This window comes from Muscardinus avellanarius, assembly GCF_963383645.1.
Source record: "Muscardinus avellanarius genome assembly, chromosome: 1".
Taxonomy (NCBI): Eukaryota; Metazoa; Chordata; class Mammalia; order Rodentia; family Gliridae; genus Muscardinus; species Muscardinus avellanarius.
This window is the reverse complement of record NC_137786.1, coordinates 168,353,682-168,370,109: the sequence shown is the minus strand read 5'-3', so window position 1 is coordinate 168,370,109 and position 16,428 is coordinate 168,353,682. Positions and strand designations below refer to the sequence as shown.

At 40.8% G+C, this 16,428-nt stretch overlaps 1 protein-coding gene across 2 annotated transcripts in view; it reads left to right on the top strand.

Moving 5' to 3' along the window:
- Positions 1–6,031: 6,031 nt before the first annotated feature.
- The window catches only part of ANKRD42 (ankyrin repeat domain 42), a gene marked incomplete at both ends in the record, with an annotated part of 39,953 nt that continues 29,556 nt past the window's right edge, over positions 6,032–16,428 (top strand). For both annotated transcript variants that reach the window (XM_080714041.1, XM_080714040.1), the window contains 3 exons: positions 6,032–6,089; positions 9,902–10,065; positions 11,778–11,885. In XM_080714041.1, coding sequence (XP_080570167.1) covers positions 6,032–6,089; positions 9,902–10,065; positions 11,778–11,885 — 330 coding nt within the window. The remainder of the gene's footprint in view (positions 6,090–9,901; positions 10,066–11,777; positions 11,886–16,428) is intronic.

The window sequence follows — 16,428 nt, the reverse complement described above, 5'->3', positions numbered from 1 at the left end:
CATAAAGTTTTTGCCTAAAATGTCCTGGTCTTTAAGGAATTTTCCTACTCAAAACTTACAACTTTGATGATCTGGAAAATACAAGCAATGTCACTGTGAAATACAAGCTTTGAGAAGAAACATATAGCCTTGTTTGTATTAAAAATAATTCCTGACCCAGGTATGGTGATGCATACCTGTAACCCCAGTACTTGGGAGGCTGAGACAGGAGGACTGCAGGTCTGAAAATAACTTTAGCAACATAGCGAGATTCTTAGCAACCTAGTGAGACACTTTCAAAATAAAAATTTTAAAAAGCCAGGTGTGGTGGAGCATGCCTCTAATTCCAATACTTAGAAGGGTGAGACAGTAGGATTGCAGGATCCAAGATAGCCTCAGCAAGCAGTGAGACTATCATCATCCTAGAGAGACTGCTTCAACATAAAAAATAAGGCTGGGGGTATAGCTTGGAGGTACAATGACCCTGGGTTCAATCCCCAGTAGAGAGAGAGCGCGCACACACACACACACACACACACACACACACACACACACACACACACACACACAGTTTAACCTAAAACAGAATTTTATATTCGAGTTAGGTTTTTTGGCTGACTGGCCCTATAGACTATTTAGCTCCAAATAACAACTTTAAAGTAGGTTTGTAAAAAAATATTCAGGAAAATATAAGGAGGCATCTTAACCGGTTATGCCTGCGAGTGGAAGGATGTAGCCTGACTTGTAAACAAGGTAGGAATGGAAAATCAAGGGAGGACTGAACTTCAGTCAGCTCTTTTAGATAATGGCCATTTTTTTAAGGAGGTGGGTGAGACTTAAGTTAAATATGAACCAAAAAATTTCCAAGGACTTAGGATGCTGTGGCTGGAGGATGACAAGTTTGAAGCTAACCTGGGCAACTCAAAAAGGGCTGGGGATTTAGTTCAGTGGTAGAACACCCCTGGGTTCAATCCCCAGTGTTTTATCAAAAGGAAAAAAAAAAAAAAAGAAAGAAAGAAAAAAATAAAAAGTACCCTTAAGGGTACTCTAAAGAGATAGATGCCTGGGAGGAAAGAGTGGAGGGTACAAGGCCAGAGAGAGAGACAGGGTGGTGTCCTGTAGCTTGTGCACTTGTAGTTTTGTAGTTCCAAGGTACTCAGGAAAGGGTGAGACAGAAAAATTGCTTGACCCAAGAGTTTGAGGCAATAGGCAAAACTCTTATGAGGGGAAAAAAAAATCTTAGTATATTAGCAAAAGGAATAGAAGTGGTTATCCAAATCCACTTAACTTTTGGGCCTAAAGCTGGCCCTGCTCAGCCTCTGAAACTAGATACCAAGAGCTGATTTGTGGAAGACTAGGGGCACAACATATTTTATTCCTTCACTTTGGGCAAACTGGCATGAAGGTGGGGGGACAAGCTTTTTTTCTTTCAGTGCTGGAGATCGAACCCAGGGACATTCTACCTCTGAGCTACACACCTAGCCTTATTTTTTATTCTTTATTTTGAAGTAGGGACTCATTAAGTTGCAGAGGGCCTCACTAAGTAGCTGAGGCTGGCTGTGAACCTGCAATCCTTCTGTCTCAGTCTCGCAGGTACTGGGATCACAAACATGCACCACCATACCTGGCTGCAATTTTACTAATTGGAATTTTACAATTATATTTTAAAATATCTCCTATTCTCTGGGATGCGGGATGTCTACTCCAGCATGATTTAGAAACCTGTTTCAACTGAGAAACTTCCTTTAGTGAAGTCACTTACCTTGAAGTCCTGTGCAATCCGGTTTTTACATCTTGGCAGTCTTACTAAAATTGGTCTCCTAAGTACAATAGTGATTTTTTTTTTTTCGTGGTACTGGGAACGGAACCGAGGAGCATTCTACTTCCAAGTGACACTCCCAGCCTATCTTTTATTCTTTATTTTGAAACAAGGTCTCGCTGAGTTGCAGGGGCCTCACTAAGTACCTGAGGCTGGCTGTGAACTGTGATCCTCCTGTCTCAGCCTCTCAAATGCTGGGATTACAAGCATGTGACACCACACCTGGCTTATCAATGCTTTTTTGTGGGTACCAGGGATTGAACCCAGGGGCATTCTACTTAGAGCTATACCTCCAACCCTATTTTTTATTGTTCATTTTGAAATAGGGCCTAAGTAGTGGAGGCTGATGGAGAACCTATGATCTTATCTCAGCCTCCCAATTACTGGGATTACAAGTATGTCACACCACACCTGGCTTCTATATCAATTTTTTTTAAACTAAATCCAGAGTGCTTCTTCTTAGCTTTTTAATCTCTTCTAGCTCATGACTTCTTAAAAGTATCTTCTTTGCTTTATGTGAGAATGTTTTCCTTTTTTCCATGATTAAAAAATGATTAAAATCTTTTTTTAAAATAAGAAACACAAATATAAAAAAATGAAGTTTCCTTTCACTACCTCTCTTTACTTACCCTGTAATTACTGTATTAACCTGGAATAAGTCCTTTCCAGACTTATGATTCTTTTACAATATAATTTTTAAAAATTAATCATATTTTTTGACTTTTCATTATCTTAAAATTCTTCCCATGATGATTAATGCCTATAGATTTGCATTTCTACTACTATGTAATATTTTGTATATTTATTTATTTAGGTACTGAGGAATGAACTCAGACATTATACTTCTAAACTATAACCTGAACTTTTATTTTCTATTTTGTTTTCAGTGGTATCAGGGATTGAACAGTTCACATCTGGTATTCAGTCTTCTTCATATCTGTAATATGTTCCCTATATTTTCAATATTTATTTCTCCTTTCCTCAGATTTTCAAAATGTTTATTGTACTTTTCAAATATATTGGGTATTATTGCTTAACTTTACTATTTTATTAATTTTTATTTTTATTTTATGTTCATTTTAGGAGCTTTTACTTTATTTGCTTCTCTGTTACTTATTTGTTTCCTTTTCTGATCCTTATGGCCATGTATATATCCTGTGTGTGTGTGTGTGTGTGTGTGTTACTCAGGATTGAGCCCAGGGTCATTCTATCTCCAAGTTACACTACCAGCCCAGCCCTATTTTATTTTTATTTTTACTTTGAAACAGAGTTTTGATAGGCTGATGAGCCTCACTACTTGCTGAGGCTGTTCGGGAACCTGTAATCCTGTCTCAGCCTCCCAAGTAGTGGGATTACAAACATTTGCCATTTATTACACATGGCTACTGTCATGTATATATCCTTTAAGGATTTTTCATTTGCTGCCTCATTTCCTGTGAGTTTATCCACTATATATAGCATAGCCAAAAATAAAACATTAATATTATTATAATAAGTGGGCAATAACTATTATTTTGCAGTCAGTCATAGTAGGTTCCAATTCATCAATTCCTACTTATGTGATCTTGGTCAATCTGAACTTTTTCTTCATCTGTAAGAATAAAAATAACAATGTTTAATTAGAAACTGGCCCACATTTATAACCCAGTAAATATGTTAAGACTAAAAGCCCAAGTCCTTCCACTTGTAAAAATGAGATCGAAATAACCCCAGATTCCCTTCCAACAGTGAAAAACCAAGAGCTGATTTGTGGAAGACTTACTTTCAGTCTATCAGTTTACTTACCTGACAATCAACTTTTCAACCCATCCACTTACCTGTACAACTGCTCCCAAGTAAGCCCTTTCCTTGAGGTAAAATATTCTACATCTTAGTAATGTCAAAATGAGTAAGATACAGTCCCTACTTTCTAGAAGCTCAAAGTCCTTGGGGGGTGGGTGGGGGTGAGATCAACTGTTAAATAATTACAACACAATGTCAAAATGGTCCTAGTAAAGACTGGGAATTCAAACTTTGAGGATCTTGGGCAGCAAAACTGAAGACAGGTTGGAATCCTAATTATTCAGGTATTTACTATTTACTAGCTGTGTATCCTTAGGCATATGTTTTCTGTCTTCTTTCTTTATCCAGTAAAAGAAACAGTAATACCTATTTTGAAAGGTTGTAGTAAGAAGAAAATAAAAAGCTTAGTACAGTGTGATCATGTGAACTCAACAAATGGCAGTTATTCATAACACAAAAGGCTATGGTTAAGAAAGTTAATTTATGACAGAGAAGACCTAGGGTCAGTGGAATTTCCCAGATGTGTCCACAGAACAAAATGGGGGAGGACAGGGTAGTTTCCCAGTAGGAGGACCAGCATATACACAGGGTAGATTTAGGGAAGAGGTGTTTTCGGGGAGGAATGATTTCGGGGCTCCATTATTTCTGAAGGGGAAGGTATGTGAGGCAAGGCAGTGGGGTGGTACAAAGGTTCTGAGGGGAAGGGAGGTGGGTGATGTTCCCGGAGGGCAAAGAAGAATTCTATTTCCTGTACTCTCAGAAGCTAGCACAAAATCGGATCCATCTACTTGTAACAAATAATGAGTGAAAAAATGTGTTAAGCAATGAGGGTGGAGAGAGAGATTTGGGCCAAACTGTAAAAATCAAACATGTTCCAGTTCAGGAAACCTTAGATTAGGAGTCAGAAAACCTGGGGCAGCCTTCTGGTTAGTGATCCGTGTTTTTACACTGGCTTTACAATTTGCCTGCTGTTTGGCCTTGTAAATTACTAATATTTTGAGTCTCCACCTGCAAGATAGGGGTTAACACCTATCAACAGATTATCCAAGGGCCTGGCACTAGTAAGCACTCAGTAATGACAGTGGCTGTAGCTGCTAACTTCTCTTTGAGGCCTTTTTCTATATTTGTGAAACGACAGGTTTAAAAACAGATTTTTCTTCCAAGACGCACTAAAAAAGTATACCAGGTTTGCCAAGGACGTAAAGGCCCCGCCCGGCCCGCGCCTCACAGGTCACCTACGCAGACTGTAGTCCTGGGGCCTCCATTTGGGTGGCTGAGCGAAGGAGGACGAGACCGATGACAAGCTGTTCCAGAAACGGGTTCGATAGGTCGTGGAAAGACGGAGCAAAACCTCACCGAAAACGGGCCCATACCAGCGTCCCACAGCTCGGAAGGCGAAGCCTTGGAAAAGGTGAAAGGAAGGAAGCAGGAAGTGACGCGCCGAGAGTAAACGGAAATGACCGCAGCACGCCGGAAGTTTACTGGTTTCCAAGGCGACGGCTCCGCTACCTCTCGCTCCCGCTCGCCGGAGTCGGGACGCTGGAAAGCGACTGGGAGGAGGGAGTATCCACCGACGGCGGCCGCCGCCACTGCGACGCGCCGGGAGGACAGAGTGAGGACGGCGGCCGCCGCGCCAACCCGCACGCGTGGAAGGGCAGCGGCCCGCTCGGTCGGCGCGGAGCCGAGTCCCAGGAAAGACTGAGCGGGGACCAGACATTCGGTGGCAGCGACGGCGGGGAAAGAAAGCGCGAAGACGGCGGCCGCCAGTCCCGAGTCTCCGCGGGAAGAGTAAGCGAAGACGTGGGCTTCTCTCGCAGGGACTCGAGAAGAGTCAGCGAAGACCTAGGCCCCCGCCGCAGCGTCTCCCGGGACAGAGTCGGGGGCGATGGCGGCCGGCGTCGCAGCAGCTCTCGGGCGAGAGTGAGGGGCAGTGACGGGAGTCTAGGAGTCCGCAGCCCCCAGACTAGCGACTCCGCGGGCAGAGTCAGAGGAGACAGTGGCCTCCGCCACACTGCTGCCGCGGACAGCGGAGGGGAGGTCCCGGGGCCCCGAACCCGCGACTCCGGGCCCGGCGGCGGGGACGACCGCTGCAGCCGCCTCAGTGGCTCCTGGGAGGGAGCGAGTGCAGATGGCAGCCCCGGCCTCAGTAGTTCTTGGGACGGAATAAGTGAAGACCGCGGCTACGTGGCCAGCGACTCCTCCGGGGTGAGCGTCAGCGAGGACGCCAGCTGCCGCCTCAGTCGCTTCTGGGAGAGAGAAAGTGACGCCCAAGGTTCCCGTGTTAGGGGCTCTTTGGAGCGCGCCGGAAGGGAGGACTGTGGACCGGGTCCTAGCGACGACGACGACGGCGGCCGCTGCAGGCGCTCGTGGGTGAGAGCGAGTGAAGACCGCCGCAGCAGCAGGGGCCTGGACTCCACTCCTCCCCAGAGTCCCAGGGCGAGGGGTTGCACCATGCCCGGGGTGGCCAATTCAGGCCCCTCCTCTTCCTCTAGGGAGACTGCAAACTCGAGTGAGTCAGACTTTTTGTTGTCCCTTGCTTGCCTCTGACACGCTGCTTGCCTCGTTTCAGCCTGCATCAGCTTTAGCCCCAGCTAGCATTTTCCCTTCTCAGTTGTCACTCTTCCTTTTCCCTTCTTTGTTTTCATTGAGTTCCCCAAACTGTTCATCTGTTCCCCATCCTCCCTCATTTCAGCGTCCTCCTTTCTTCTTACCTGCACTATTCTTCTGAAACTTCTTGCTGAGATTGACATGAACCTTATGTTCTTAGAGAGTTAAGTTAAAAGTTAAACCTTATGGACCCTTTTAAGTACTTATTTGACTTCTCTGCACCATTTGGTTCTGTGGAGAAGATAAATTAGACCTACCTAGTTTTATTCTTTTCACTGTAGTGGATCTTCTTCTTTTGATGACTTTGTTTCTTCTGTTCTTAAATATTACTTTCCTCCCTTGATGGTGTCATCCATCAGTGGACCTCTTTTTCTTGTCATATCATGTATTATGACTTCTGTCCTGTTGACTTCCTTTACTCATTCAACTGTCCAGTAAATATCCTTGCTTGCTAAACTCCTGAAAATCCTTGAAGACTCATTTGAGATTTTACCTTCCTTGGGAATCTTTTTCTGTTCCTCTGCCCTCCTGTCTTAGCTGAGTTAGAAAATATCTGTGCTTCCATATGTTCTTATGAGTGTTTCTGTCATTTTGTGTGGGTGTGTGGGCGTACCGGGGATGGAACCCAGGGTCATGCTATCTCCGAGCTACATACCCAGCCCTATTTTTTATTCTTTATTTTGAAACAGGGTCTCAGTGAGTTGCAAAGAGCCTCACTAAGTAGCTGAGGCTATCTTAGAACTGTGATCCTCCTGTTTCAGCCCAGGCTCATTTGTTTTACCATATTATTTTATAATCTGTGTTTGTTTCTTCTTTACGGATCTGTGAGTTCCGAGTTCATCTCTTCACCTTAGACACCATATTAATGTTGAGTGAATGTATGTATGGATTAATAAATGAATTGGGATGGAAGTTGGTGAGGAAAAGGCCATAAAATTAGATAGAGGCAAATTATGAGAGAGCATAGATTGCCATTCTGAGAGTTTGGACTTCTAGCAGGCCAACTGGTTGTGATTTGGAGTAGGGGTCTGAAGTGACAAGGTTAGTATCCCTGCATAGAATGGATTAGAGTGGCTAGAATACCATTTGTAGGATTTGCTAGTTTAAAGGAGAGGAATGAAGGGAATTAATATCATTGACTTGCTCATATGTTTTCTCTTCCTCTGTGATATGTTTGATTTCTTCCTAATTTTATCTGTACTCTTTGAAGACATTGCTATCAACCTTTTTTCATATTTATTCAAATAAAGTCTGAAGAATTGATAGAAAAAATGTATTAAAAGCATGTTTATTTTCCATCATGCTACCATAGTGCCTGATATAAGGTAGATACTCAGAAAGGATTTTGAATATATGTATATCACTTTGCAAAGGATAGGTGCAAGATATGATTGTAACCTTATGAAATTAATGTTCTGCTGGATGCAGGGGCACATGCCTATAGTCTCAGCTACTTGATAAGTTAAAATAGAGAGATTGGTTGAGCCTGGGAGTTCTAGGCCAGTCTGGGCAATATAATGAGACCATGTTTCAAAAAAAATACATAAATATTCTGGTTGTGGAGTGAGGACATCCCATATATAGAGGTAGATAGCAATACAGGGTTGTATAGATTATTTACCAGAATTATTGCTGAGTTATTTTCAAAACAACTTGAAATCAAGAATCATACCCATTTTTCGGTTAGTTTTGTTTAGGGAATGCTTGGATGCAACTATTTATTCCTTTTTTCTCCTTCAGTACCTGTCTCCTCACCTTTAGATAACTTTTATTGCCTCTGGTTCATGATGCATGTAAAAACATCTCATATTACAATAAGCCTAAAATGTACTATGGGGTTTTATGACATTAAATTATAAAAAACAAAACACTAGAGCATATGAACTAAAAATTGTGAGCTGCCATTCTTTATTTCTCATCCATGAATTAGATGAGAAAATATATTGATAAATTCTGTGTGTATAAGTCTTTACACAGTTGGACTTTATTATAAAGAACACATTGAGAATTGAGGCACAGTGTTACATGTTTGTAATCCAAGTACTTGGAAGGCTGAGATAAGAGAATCCCTGGTTTGAAGCCAGCTCAGGGTAACTTAGTGAGACTGTTTCAAAATAAAAAATAAAAATGCCAGGTGTGGTGGCGCACTCTTGTAATTCCTGCGCTTGGGAGGCTGAAACAGGTTCGAAGCCAGCTTCAGCTGGCTTAAGAGACCCTCTTTCCAAATAAAATATAAAATAGGTCTGGGAGTGTAGCCCAGAGGTAGAAGGCCCCTGAGTTCCATCCCCAGTACCACCAAATAAATAAATAAATAAATAAATAAATAAATAAATAGGGCTGGGGCATAGCTCAGAGGTAAAATGCCCCTGGGTTCAATCCCTACTCTTACACACACACACACACACACACACACACACACACACACACACACAATTTTTGTTTGTTTGTTTTGCAGTACTGGGATTTAAACCCAGGGACATTCTACCTCCAAGCTACACCCTCAGCTTTAGATTTTATTCTTTATTTTGAAACAGGGCCTCACTAAGTAGCCGAGACTGGCTGCGAACCTTCGATCCTCATATATCAGCCTCCTTACTGGGATTACAAGCATGCATCACCTTGCCCAGCTACACACTGAGAATATTTTAAAATGGTCACTTTCCAGTCCTCCTGCTGAAGATACAGGTGATTTTTATTGGTTTTTCATAATAGGCTTTCTGAAGGTAAATGTATGAAAGTGTAGGGGTTTCCTATGAAATACTCCTGTCCCCAGGAGCGTTCCTCTTTTAGACTAGTCATACTTAGCGTGGGCAAGTCATCAGAATTACCATTCAAGTGCTTCTGGCAGTTTATATGGCTCCAGCAGCTTCTGCTCTAGGTAAGCTAAACTCGATTATATTTCTTACTATTTGCCGTTCTCTCCAGATTTAGATGTTAGTTTGCCCTGAGACCTCAGCTCTCTGGTGGACTCAAGAAAAGTTGATTTTCTATGTATTTAGGGTTTTTTTTTTCCTATAAGTATCAGTGTAGAAACCTTCATGTTCTTTACAAGTTCTTTAGCTCTTGTAAAGAGCTAAAACCAGAAGTCTGATTAAAATGTTAATCATAAACATCTTTGCCGGGTGTGGTGGTACATGCCTATAATCCCAGTACTTGGGAGGCCGAGAAAGGAAGATCAAAAGTTTGAGGATAGCTTCTGCAAGTTGTGAGACTGTCATCAACCTAGTAAGACCCTGTTTCAAAATAAAAATTAAAAATAGGGCTATGGGTATAGCTCAGAGGTAGAATGTCCCTGGGTTCAATCTTCAGTACCACATACACACACAAGAAAAGCATTGCAGTAAATTATTTGGAAAGCTGAAATGATTTTGTGCTTTTGGTTTGCCTTAGCCTTTTTTCATATTTCAGTTATATATATATATAAATATAAAACATGATATATCAAATATATATGTATATATATATATTTTTTTGTGTGTGGTGATACTGGGAATTGAACCCAGGGGCGTTCTACCTCCAATACCTCCAGCCCTATTTTTTATTTTTTATTTTGAAACAAGGTCTCACTAAGTTGCAGAGCGCCTCACTAAGTAGCTGAGGCTGGCTGCGAACTTTCGATCCTCTTGTCTCAGCCTCCCAAGTACTGGGATTACAAGTGTGCGCCACCAGGCCCAGTTTCGGTTATATGTTTTAACCACTTTGATTTTGCAATAGGTGCTCGGAAGAAGGTGCATTTTGGTAGCATACACGATGCAGTACGAGCTGGAGATGTAAAGCAGCTTTCAGAAATTGTGGAACGTGGAGCCAACCTCAACGAAGTTGATGTTCTCCATAAATTTACTCCTTTACATTGGGCTGCACATTCTGGAAGCTTGGAGGTAAGAAGCTATACATATTAGTTAACTAAGATAAGCTTTCAGCTGTAGCAGTTTTGTAAATTTTGCAGACAGGGCTGAGACCTTATGCTAGGTAAAATATATTTCTTTTCAATTCATTCTAATATCTGTGTATTCCACTCCACTATGGCTTTATAACAAATTATCTAGAAACTTAGGGTCAGAAAATTATATGTGTGCTCTTGAGTGAACCAAGAATTTGGATCCCAGGGACAGCGTGTTTTTATTCCATAATGTCTGTGGAAATCCACTGGAAGATTGAAAGTCTTGGTTTAGACTCTTCTGAAGCCTGTTCACTTAGGTGTCTGGCTGTTAATGCTGGCTGTGGGTGGGATACTCTAATTCCTTTCCATGTGGGCCTTTTTGTAAGATCTCTTCACATGGGCCAGTTTGTGCTCCCTTTGGGTTCCAAAGACAGGCATGGAGGATAATTATGGAGGATAACATAATGAATACCCATCTTAACATTTTTGCTATAGTTGCTTCAGATTTTTGGAATGGAAATGGGATATTGAGATACATTTAGAGTCTCTAAGCACCCCTTTAAAGTGTTATTCCTCTCCTTTCAACTCCAGAGACAAGTATTTTGGTGTTTATTAGTTCCATCCAAGTTTTAAGCTATCATTATATATTACCATATAGTTCTTTTGAGTGGCATTGGACTTTATGTAAATGACATTACATTATATGTATGATTACTCTTTTCTTTTTTGTAGCATTGGGGATTGAGCCCAGGGATATTCTGCCTTTGAGCTATACCCTCAGCCCTATTTTTTATCCTTTATTTGGAATCAGGGTCTCACTAAGTTGCAGAGGGTCTCACTGAGTAGCTGCGGCTGGCCTTGAACCTGAAGATCCTCCTGTCTCAGCCTCCCAAATACTGGGGTTACAAGCATGCTTCACCTTGCCTGGTTCTGTTTGTTTTGTTTGTTCAAAAATATGTTTTTGAATTTTGACCATGTGGTTACATATATTTACTCTAGCTAATTTTTTTAGCCATGTTATAATAGCCTATTCTTAGGTGGATACTGGAATTTATTCATTTTTCTATTAATGAATATTTATTTGTTTTCAGTTTTTAGCTTATACAATGCTTAGTGAATATTTTTATGCAAGTTGTCTTATTCTTGGCTGTGTACAAGTCCAACTGGGATTTTTCTCATGACTCAAGGTTGTTTGTGTGTGTGTGTGTGTGTGTGTGTGTGTGTGTGTGTGTGTATTTTTGCTACTATACATTCCTGGTCTGTAGGCCACAGTAGGTCTATTTCACAATGCTGTGTTTCTTTTTTTACTTCTGACACATACACACACGTAGACTACTTTCTGTGATTATGGCTGTTCTGTGTTATTTCTTCTTGGTTTTGGACTCTGTTTCATGTAATCAAATCTGGTCCAAATCTATCAGTTTGTATGCTTCAGTGGAAGTAAACAAGGAATTTCCCCTTTGGATTGTGAGTGGATCCCTCTCACATGGGAGAAATGTATCTTGATTGTACTTTGTGAGCTTGTGGTGTTGTGTGGGTATTCTCTCTATCGATTCTTCTCACATCTCTGATCTGTACTGTGGCAGCTTTTGCACCTAATTCATGTGGTTTGAGTTATAAATGTCTCCTAGCTTCATCAGAGTTGGAGTTATAAAGATGCTAAGAATAGCTGCCTTATTGTGTATTAATGTGGTTATATTCTTCCCTTAGTGTCTGCATTGGCTACTCTGGCATGGAGCTGATATCACACAAGTAACTATGAGAGGCTGGACAGCAGCTCACATAGCTGCAATCAGAGGTCAAGATGCTTGCATGCAGGTAATAATAATTGGTTACCTTTTTTTTTTTTTGGTGGTACTGGGGTTCCTGGAAACCCTTCTACATCCGGACTACACTCCCAGACCTATTTTTATACTTTTTTATTTGGAAACAGGGTCTCTTAAGCCAGCGTGGCTAGCTTTGAACCTGCGCGATCCTCCTGTCTCCGCCTCCCAAGCGCGGGGATTACAAATTTACGCTACCACGCCCTGCATAATTGGTTACTTTTTAATTCAGTGAGTTCTATTGCTTAAGCATTATCCTGTTGGGCTGTTGCTATTATTCTAATTATTTGATCTCATGGATGTAATTATATGTTCTAAGTTAGGGCTTATTGGATTCTACAACTCGTGTGTGTGTGTGTGTGTGTGTGTGTGTGTGTGTTTTATTTGGGATTGAACCCAGAAACCCAGAGGCATTCTACCTTTGAGCAATACCCCCAGCTCTGTTTTATTTTTATTTTTGAAACAGGGTCTCACCAGGTTGATTAAAGTCTCACTATTTGCTGAGGCTGTCCTTGAACCTGAAAGTTGTCTTGTCTCAGCCTGCCATTTACTGGGATTACAATCATGCCTCACCAAGTTTGGCTGAGAACTCAGATATTTTTATACGAACTATCTACTTAAACCAATCATATGAGACCAGAGATCCTTTCTTCTCTAAAGTAGTTGGCTGGTTAGGTTGTTTTAAGGGAGTTCATAGTTGTGCTCATATTATCTCCTTTATTGGTCTGATTTGTTTTTTTTTTTTTTTTTTTTTTTTTTGTGTGTGTGTGTGTGTGTGTGTGTGTGTGATACCAAGGATGGAACCCAGGAACATTCTACTTCCAAGCTATATCCCAGCACTATTTTATTTTATTATTTTTTTATTTTTTGGTGGTACTTGGGTTCCTGGAAGCCCTTTTACCTCCGGGCTACACTCCCAGACCTATTTTATATTTTTTTATTTGGAAACAGGGTCTCTTAAGCCAGCGAGGCTGGCTCCGAACCAGCGCGATCCTCCTGTCTCTGCCTCCCAAGAGCGGGGATTACAAGCGCGCACCACCACACCCAGCTATTTTTTTATTTTGATACAGGGTCTCAAGTTGTGGAGGGCCTTACTAAGCTGCCGAGGCTACCCTTGAACTTGCAATCCTGTCTCAGCCTCCCAAGTACTAGGAGTACAAGTGTGCACTACCATGCTTGGTTATTGTTATGGTCTGAATGCTTGTGTCCCCCCCACTCCTCCATTAAAAATAAATATGTTGAAATCTTAACCTTCAAAGTAACAATAATTGGAATTGGGGCCTTTGGGAAGTTATTATAAGGGCACTATTCTCAGAAATGGGATTAATACCCTATAAGAGATACCCCGGAGAACTCGGTTGCCTCTTCCATCTTGTGATGATACTGTGAGAAGATGCCCTTTATGTGGAAAAGGCCCGCACCAAACACAGATCTGTTAATACTTTGATCTTAAACTTCCCAGCATCCAGAGCCATGGGAAGTAGATTTATGTTGTGTATAAACCAATCAGTTTATAGTATTTTTTTATGGTAGCCTGAACAAACTAAGATTCTTGCCATGCTTTAAATTTCTTATTTGATGTATTTCTTGGCCAGGATAATTATTTATATGTAGTGGAATCTAGTTTATTAGATTAACTTGATTTAGTCATTGTACTTAAATAGACTGGTATTTGAGGGAATACTGAGTCATATAAACAGACAGTTCCAGCCTGTAAGAAGTGATGCCTTGGGTTTAGTAAGAGAATGGATTGATTTTAAAGAGGTAGTGAGAAAGCATTATAGGGAGAGAATATATTAGGAACAATAAAGGTAATTATTTAACATTAATTATGTGCCAGTCACATTTTCTCATGTATCATTTCATGTAACACAATTCTGTGTGAGCTCTCCTTTTTATATAAAGATTATGAACAGATTCAGTATGTTGCCCAAGCATATGGCAGGATTTGAACTTAGACCCCTATTCTTTGTTTCCGAGTGAAGGCCTTAAGCTGGAAAATTGAGATGTTCAGGGGATATACCATTATGTGAGTTTGAGAATAGATGGTTTGAGGTGTGCACTGTTATGGGCTGTTTGGATAGACTGGATTTATGAACTATCTTAGAAGCAGATAAATATTTTGGATTCATATCTGTATAAGAAATGGAGATTGTGTGTGTGTGTGTGTGTCTGTGTGTCTGTGTGTGTGTGTATATCTATCTATATATATATCTGTATAGATATCTATTTACATCCACACTTACATATATACATACAGATACATTCACATGGACATTAACAGGGAAATAATAAAGCAGTACTCAGGAAATTATTCTAGCAAAATGTGTCTGGTATTAACTGGGGTGAAAAAAAGGTTTAAAGGCAAGACTAGTTTAAAATATTTTTGCTGCCGGGCATGGTGGCACATGCTTGTAATCCCAGCATTTGGGAGGCTGAGACTGGAGGGTCGCGGTTCATGGACAACCTCAGCTACTTAGTGAGACCCTGTTTCAAAATAAAGAATAAAAAATAGGGTAGGGGGTGTAGCTCAGAGGTTGAATGCCCCTGGGTTCCATCCTCAGACCTGCACAAATAAGTAAATAAAAATGAATATTTTTGCTGAAATCACTAGCAAAAGAATAAAACTAGATGGTGGCAGAGGAAGAAAAGGAAAACGAGTCAAGACATCTTACAAAGCAGGCATTGGCAGAGTTTAGTAAGAACAAAATTTCGAGTCTAGATGACAGATAATTATAACACAGTGGGTAGGGAAATCTGAAAAGTAAATTAATTAAAAGTAAATTAACTAAAAAGTAAGTTAAATTTGTCACATGCTGGGTTTAGGTGCCTGAAAGCTATCCAGGTAAGTAGAGAAGTCCAGGTAGTTAGAAAAAGGGCTAGAGGCAGTGACTTCAGAAATAATAAAGCATAAAAAAGTTTAGTATTTAAGCACTGACTGCTGGTGAATGTTACTAGTATTCATGGGAAGAATTAGAAGAAAGATCAGGAAAGTGGGAGATCCAGGATCCATTAGGGCTATAGCAGTAAAGGAAGCTTATTTTAAGAAAGCAGACAGAATACCAGTTACAGGATAGATAAAGCTAGGGTGTGAAGGTTAAGGAAGTGGCACTGAACTCGTTATAGGGAGAGGTTAGTTATATTTCTCTGCAGTGGTAGGAATGGTATTCAGTTTGCAGGTGGACTTAAAGGGGAGGCAGGTGTTGAGATATTAATTTGAGAATATAGGTATTAAATAGAAATATAAATGCAGTAGTCACTTCCTCTGCCTTCCTTATCCTTCTGTACCTCAAGAGCTTTTCTGGTGCTTTGTGGTACTAGACCATGTCGTTTTTCTTATCAAGGTTGTTTTATATAGTTGATTATCTTTTTTTCTACATATGTCCTGATTTTCTAAGTTGATAGGTCTTCATATTCATGACTTTAAAATACGGTAACCCCTCAATGTATTATTTGTCATGGCTACTGGCTTGTTAATGGGAATCAGACAAAAATCATTGGGATTGTTTTCTCTATAACCCTTGATAGGGATTATGACTGAGTTATCCTTTTCTGAGATACTAGTAAATGTAGATTGGTTAAAAGAATAATAAAGCCAAGGGAGAAAAGAACTAAACAATATTAACAAGGGGCATGGGGTATATCTTGGTAATAGAATGCATGCTTAGCATATTACAAAGCCCCAGGTTCTATCCTCAGCACTGAAAAAATTAGCTAATAATTATTAATTTTTTTTGAGGGTCTGGGGATGGAACCCAGGGACATTTGACCTCCGAGCTATACCCCCTGCCCTATTTTTTATTCTTTATTTTGAAACCGGGTCTCACTGAGTTGCAGAGGGCCTCACTGAGTAGCTGAGGCTGTCCGTGAACTGCGATCCTCCAGGTCTCAGCCTCCCGAATGCTGGGATTACAAGCATGCGTGACCACGCCTGGCTTAGCTAATAATTCTTAAAAACAAACAAGAAACAGACCACTTTTGCTGGGTATGGTGGCATATGCCTGTAATCCCATCAACTGGGGAGGCTGAGGTAGGAGGATTGCATTTGACTCTAGACTGCTACTTAAGACCTTACTCAAAAAAAAAAAAAAAAGGATTGGGGGTGTAGCTCAGTGGTAGAGTGCCCCTGAATTCAATCTCTAGTACTCTAGTAACACACACACACACACACACACACACACACACACACACACACACGCACACACAGAGATAAACCAAAAAAAATTAGACTATTTTAGGGATGAAGATGTAGTTTAGTGGTAGAGTACAAATATATTATTTTCTTTTTGCCAGGTATGATGACACATGCTTGTAATCCCAGTTCTTGGGAGGCTGAGACAGAAGCAGCACAGGTTCAAGTACAGCCTCAGCAAGTAGTGAGACTCTCGTTAACCTAGTGAGGCTCTGTTTCAAAAGTAATAAAATAGGGCTGGAGGTATAGCTCAGAGGTAGAATGCCCCTGATTTTAATCCCCAGTGCTAGCTGAACATGATGACATACTCTTGTTTTTTTTTTTTTTTTTTTTTTTGCGGGTCTGG